Source organism: Babylonia areolata, chromosome 5, assembly GCF_041734735.1.
Source record: "Babylonia areolata isolate BAREFJ2019XMU chromosome 5, ASM4173473v1, whole genome shotgun sequence".
Lineage (NCBI taxonomy): Eukaryota > Metazoa > Mollusca > Gastropoda > Neogastropoda > Buccinidae > Babylonia > Babylonia areolata.
Window position 1 is genome coordinate 54,240,129 of NC_134880.1, and position 6,000 is coordinate 54,246,128.

The 6,000-nt window shown below is 48.2% G+C and overlaps 1 protein-coding gene across 1 annotated transcript; it reads right to left on the reverse strand.

Moving 5' to 3' along the window:
* Positions 1–2,385: 2,385 nt before the first annotated feature.
* LOC143282538 (tripartite motif-containing protein 59-like) lies at positions 2,386–5,720 on the reverse strand. The gene is made up of 3 exons (XM_076588214.1): positions 5,517–5,720; positions 4,240–4,712; positions 2,386–2,753 (listed from the first exon to the last, which is right to left on the reverse strand). The coding sequence occupies exons 1-3, from the start codon at positions 5,715–5,717 to the stop codon at positions 2,393–2,395; spliced, it is 1,035 nt and encodes a 344-aa protein (XP_076444329.1). The 5' UTR covers positions 5,718–5,720; the 3' UTR covers positions 2,386–2,392.
* Between the last annotated feature and the right edge of the window lie 280 nt (positions 5,721–6,000).

Sequence of the window (6,000 nt, forward strand, 5' to 3'; positions counted from 1 at the left end):
TCTTAATTAATATCAATGTCAGCAAACACTGTATTACCCGTTGTTTGACGTGTGGAGCATAATTATATTTCTAAATATTTCCACTAAGAAAACTGACGGCAGTTAGATTTTTCATTTTCACCGACGATAAATGCCAAGCTGTTAGAAAACTGGTTTTCATTCATTCATTCATTCATTCGATCTTTCCTTGTGTCTTTAAATCTGACGCCAGGTGACGCTTTATATGTAATATTTTCACTTTGATTGATGGTCAACATCGTCCCCCCCACCATCCTTCCCACCCCTTCCTTGTCAAATCCACAAGCATGTAAAATACCCTCCCAGCCCCCCACCCCCCACCCCCCACACACAGTGTCCAAAAGACATTGTTTCAATCCTCCTGTCCGTTCTCACTGTCGGAAGCAACACAACCTTACACACCGGCTTCTTTCGCACCAGGCTCTTTCTGAAGTCTTGTTGGTTTTTTTTTTCCAGTTTTTAGTAGCTCAAGGAGGCGTCACTGCGTTCGGACAAATCCATATACGCTACACCACATCTGCCAAGCAGATGCCCGACCAGCAGCGTAACCCAACGCGCTTAGTCAGGCCTAGAGAAAAAAACAAAAAACAAAACAAAAACAAAACAAAACAAACAACCCCCCCAAAAAAACAAAACAAAACAAAAACAAAAACAAAACACAACAACAACAACAACTACCACTACTAATAATATGTATAAGGCGCAAAAACTTGATGAAGTCAGCTAAAAGCGTACATAAATAAATAAATAAATAATAATTATAATATAAAAAGTAGTAGTAGTAGTAATGATAATAATACTACTAAATAAATAAATAAATAAATAAAAAAGACAACAACGATGATAAATAAGAAGTCTTGGATGGTACAGAACGAAACGTCTGTCCACCATCGACACATGACAGATTCTTCTGATATGTCTGTCATACTTTTCAGGACTTTTTTGTTTGTTTGTTTCTTGTTTTTGTTTTCTCTCCCCATCACCAACGTCAATTCGTTAAGGGAAAAAAAAGGCTGCAATTCCAGTGTGACTTAACAATGTATATAATCATATATATCTACTCCTCACTTTCTACATAAACCCACATTAAAAAAAAAAAAAAAAAATCCGCAGCCAGCAACGATACAGACACATCACACACAAAGACCGAACCTTCGGGCAAACGAGTCACTAGAAAGCGGCAACTTGCAAATTTCAGACCACACAAACAAACAGGTGACCTTCCCACAAAGAAAGCTACAATTGCCGTCTTATAGGACCCACAGCAGTGGAGACCCAGAATAATTAGGCTGGGGAAGAGAGCCCTTGTTTCGTTTATTGTTTTGTTATTGTTCTTCTTGTGTGTGGTCCAATGTCCCCCTCGAGGAGAAAATATGTACAATAAATAAAAGAAATAAAGAATTTCTTTCAAAGGGGGTTTTGGTCAGGCACGACTGTCGGCTTTAGCTTCTTCCCTTCCTTCCAAAGAATACTTCAGGTCGCCGGGACAAGACAATAGGGTTTTCTTGCTTCCTTCCTGAGAAGATTTCAGACCCAACAAAGACACCAGCCTTCCTTCCTTCTTTCCCTCTTTCCACCGGAGAGAAGACTCATTAAAGTTAGGACACGACAACAACAGGCTTTCTTTCTTCCTTCTTTCCTTCCTTCTTTCCACAGAAGACATTAAAATAAAAGCTAGGACACGACAACAACAGGCTTTCTTCCTTCTTTCCTTCCTTCTTTCCACAGAAGAGAAGACATTAAAATAAAGCTAGGAAACAACAACAACAGGCTTTCTTTCTTCCTTCTTTCCACAGAAGAGAAGACATTAAAATAAAGTTAGGACACGGCAACAACAGGCTTTCTTTCTTCCTTCTTTCCTTCCTTCTTTCCACAGAAGAGAAGACATTAAAATAAAGTTAGGACACGGCAACAATAGGCTTTCTTTCTCCCTTCTTTCCTTCCTTCTTTCCACAGAAGAGAAGACATTAAAATAAAGTTAGGACACGACAACAACAGGCTTTCTTCCTTCTTTCCTTCCTTCTTTCCACAGAAGAGAAGACATTAAAATAAAGTTAGGACACGGCAACGATAGGCTTTCTTCCTTCTTTCCCCGCTTCCGTCCATCCATCCATCCCTTCCAGGCAGTGCTTTTATAAGTCACCACAACAAGGGCTCAACCCTCTCCCACCCACCCCCCACCCCAACAACCTCACCCAACCCGGCAGCAACCCCTTCTCCCCCAAAAAACGAAAACACCATAGCTTTCCGCTAACCGCCCCCCCTACCCCGCCCCCCCGACATCACCCCCCTCCCCAGCCTTTCCCAATCCCAAAACTCCCAGCCCCACCGCCACCCCCTCGCCCCTCCCCACCCCCCTCCCTGTCCCGTGCCCTCACGACTGGAAGAGGATGTTGCCCAGGCTGCCGACCTGCTGCCGCACGTTGGCCTCGTGACGGGCGTTGAACTGGAAGGTGACGTTGAAGTCCTTCACCGCCGACTCGGCGGGCACCTGCACCTCCTGCCGCAGCACCTCGCGCGCCCCCTGGTGGCCCGTGAACATCTGGCTGAGGTCGCGCTCGTCCTTGGCCGCCTGGAGCCCGTTGAACTGCGCGTTCAGCACGCCCTCCCTGGCCGCCAGCGTCGTCAGGTGCTCCTCGATGGTGCGCCGCTTCCGGTTGATCTCCCCGTCCGAGATGTCGTACAGCTCTCGTTCGCGCTCGTCCAGAGCCAGTCGGATGCCGTCGAAGACGGACCTGTGTCGGTGGGTTTGGGGTTTTCGGTTTTGGGGTTTGGTTTGGTTTGGTTTGGTTTGGTGGTGGAGAAGGCGGGTGGGGTGGGAGCGTGGGGGTGGGGGGTGGGGGGGGGGGGAGGAATTCAGAAAAAAATGTTATTATGAGAATTATTAATCGAGTACGATGATGATGATTATTATTATGATGGTGGTGGTGGTGATGATGACGATGATGATGATGACTATGATAATAATGATGATAAATGTGTGTGTGTTTGTGTTTGTTTGTGTGTGTGTGTGTGTGTGTGTGTGTGTGTGTGTGTGTGTGTGTGTGTGTGTGTGTGTGTGTGTGTGTATGTGCCTGTGTATGCGTTCCTGAATGTGTGAATATGTTCATGCATGCTTGCGCGCACTTGCAAAAAAAAAAAAAAAAAAAAAAAAAAAAAAAAAAAAAAGAGGAGGAGGCCAACAAGAAGAAGAAGAAGATGAAAGAGAAGAAAATAGCAGTCCTGGCATCCATTTGTGTGAAACAGGAAGGCCGGCCTGCGTGACCTTTTCACATGACACCGGCTGGAGGGGGGGGGGGGGGTGAGATGGCGGAGCTTTTAGCCCCTTGTTGGTTGCTAAGCACTGCCTGTTCTCCTTTCCACTCTGACTGACTCTCTCTCTCTCTCTGTCTCCCTTGATAGCTCTTGGTATGCATGTGTCTCTCTAGGTTTGTCTCTGTCCCCCCCCCCCTCCTCCTCTCTCTCTCTCACTGTCACTCGCCCTGCCCCGCCCCCTCTGTCTTGTCTGTCCAAAGCCCTTGCTTTTCTCCAACCCCCCCCCCCCCCCCCCCTTTATCTCTCCCTTGATAGCTCTCGGTATGCATGCCTTTCTGTCTGTCTCTCTTGGTCTGTTTCTGCCCCCCACACCCCCATCCCTCCTCCCCCGTCTCTCTCTCTCTCTCTCCGTCACTGTTTCTCCCCCTCTGTCCGTCTGTCTGTCTGTATCTCCCCCCCCCTCTCTCTCTCTCTCACTCTTGATAGCTGTCGGTATGCATGCCTTCCCGTCTGTCTGTCTGTCTCTCAGTCACTGATTCCCTCCGTCTGAACGTCTGTATCTCTCTCACTTTCCGTCACTGATTCCCCTGTCTCTCCCTCTCTCTCTCCCCCCCCTCTCTGTCACTCACTCATGTGTGTGTGTGTGTGTGTGTGTGTGTGTGTGTGTGTGTGATCTTTCCCGAGAAAATCCTCTCAGTCAAGTATTATCATCAGACACAAGCAAACATCGACTAACCCAATCCTCTCTCAGCTATCCTCCACGAAAGCCTTCTCCACACACACACACACACACACACACACACACACACACACACACACACACACACACACACACATTATATCTATCTGTATGTATGTATGTATAAACTATTCATATCAACAACCCCCAACAACCCTACAAATCGCCCAACAAACACTCCACCAGCACCAACTCAAACTCAGACTCAACTCCCAACCCACACCCACCTGATGCTGTCAGTCAGGTCCCGCTGGATGAGGTCCACGGTCTCGGCAGCCTCCTCCAGGGCCTGTCTCTGGACGGCCAGGTCGGCCTTCTGGCCCTTGATGTCGTCCATGGTCTGGTCCAGGATGGGCGTGTACTTGAGCAGGGCCTCCTCCACGTTGATCACCACGTGGCCCTTCAGCTCCTTGTGATCGATCACTGTGCAGTCGCAGCAGACGGGCTGGATGCAGGGCTCGCAGAAGAAGTTGAGCGGCTGCATCTGGTGCTTGGAGCAGTACTGCACGTCGTTGCGGCCCGTGTCCTTCACGAAGGTCAGCAGCTCCATGATGGTGTGGTCGTTTGGCAGCCGCCGCAGCTCCGCCTCCGAGGTGATGAGCCCGTCGCGGCACGTCGGGCACTGGATCTTCACCGCCATGGGCATGCCGCGGAAGGCCGAGGTCAGCGACTGGCGGAACTCACCCTCCACCCGGAACATCTGTTCACAGTACGGGGGTGGGTGTGGGTGTGGGGGTGGGGTGGTAGGGGATGATTGCCGAGATGTTAGTTATTTCCTCTTTGTTTTCTTTTTTTTCTTCTTCTTCTTCACTACCACCACCACCACCGCCATCATCATCCATCCATCCATCATCTTCAATCATTATCATCATCATCATCCATCCATCCATCCTTACATCCATCCAACATCTTCAATCATTTTTGCTTTAAACCATCATCATCGTCAACATCGTCCATCATCCATCCAGTATCATTTTCATCATCATCATCATCATCATCATCATCGTCGTCGTCGTCGTCGTCCATCATCATTATCATCATCATCTATCCATCCCTCCAATATCCTCAATCATTTTTGCTTTTCATCATCATCATCATCATCATCATCATCATCACCACCACCACCACCACCACCACCACCATCATCATCAAGATCATCATCATTTCTTCTTCTTCAACCATGATCATCATCATCCATCCAACATCTTCAGTCATCTTTGCTTTTCATCATCATAATAATCAGCACCATGATCATCATCATCCATCCAAAATCTTCAAACATCTTTTCTTTTCCTCCTTTTTCTTTCTTTCTTTCTTTCTTTTCTTTTTTTTTTTAACCCCCAGGCATCCTATGTCAAATTATCGCTCACAGATTCTGTGGAACTGTTCCCTGAATGAACATTCACGGCGATTAAACACAAGAATCTTGAAGCGCCCCAACTTCCCGTACCCACCACGCCCCTTTTTCTCTTTACTCCCTCCCTCACCCTCCCAACAACCCCACCTGACAGAGGCAGTCGAGGCAGAAGGTGTGGTGGCAGGGCAGCATCTTGGGCAGCTTGTCCTTGTCGTTGTAGGCCTCCCTGCAGATGAGGCACTTGAGGAACGTCTCCTCGAACCGCTCCTCGTCGAAGATCAGGTTGCGACGCCTCTGCTTGTCCAGCTCCCTCAGCTGCTGCTGCTGGGACAGGGTCTGGCCGTCCATGGTTTGGGCTGAAAATGACGAGGGAAGATGACGGGGGTGGGGTTAACAAGAGATGGTATGGATACTTATGTACTTATTTAGCGCCTGTCCTCGGTCGAAGACCACGCTCTGAGCACTTTACAAACACGGGAGTCATTTGCACAACAGGCTGCCTACCCGATGAAAAGAAATATGGAGGAGGAGGGGAAAATGAAAAATTGGGGGTAGGGGGGTGTGGGGGGGGGGGGGAGGAATGGGAAGAAGGTAAAGAGGAGCAAAGACGAGGAGGAATTAGGAGGAGGCA

What these genes read in the sequence shown, in the direction of transcription:
- LOC143282538 (XM_076588214.1), bottom strand. Translation starts at nt 5,717, where the DNA reads ATGGACGGCCAGACCCTGTCCCAGCAGCAGCAGCTGAGGGAGCTGGAC. An exon ending in GCCTCGACTGCCTCTGTCAG is followed by an intron (nt 4,713 to 5,516) that starts GTGGGGTTGTTG and finishes TACTGTGAACAG; the next exon opens with ATGTTCCGGGTGGAGGGTGA. An exon ending in GACCTGACTGACAGCATCAG is followed by an intron (nt 2,754 to 4,239) that starts GTGGGTGTGGGT and finishes CCACCGACACAG; the next exon opens with GTCCGTCTTCGACGGCATCC.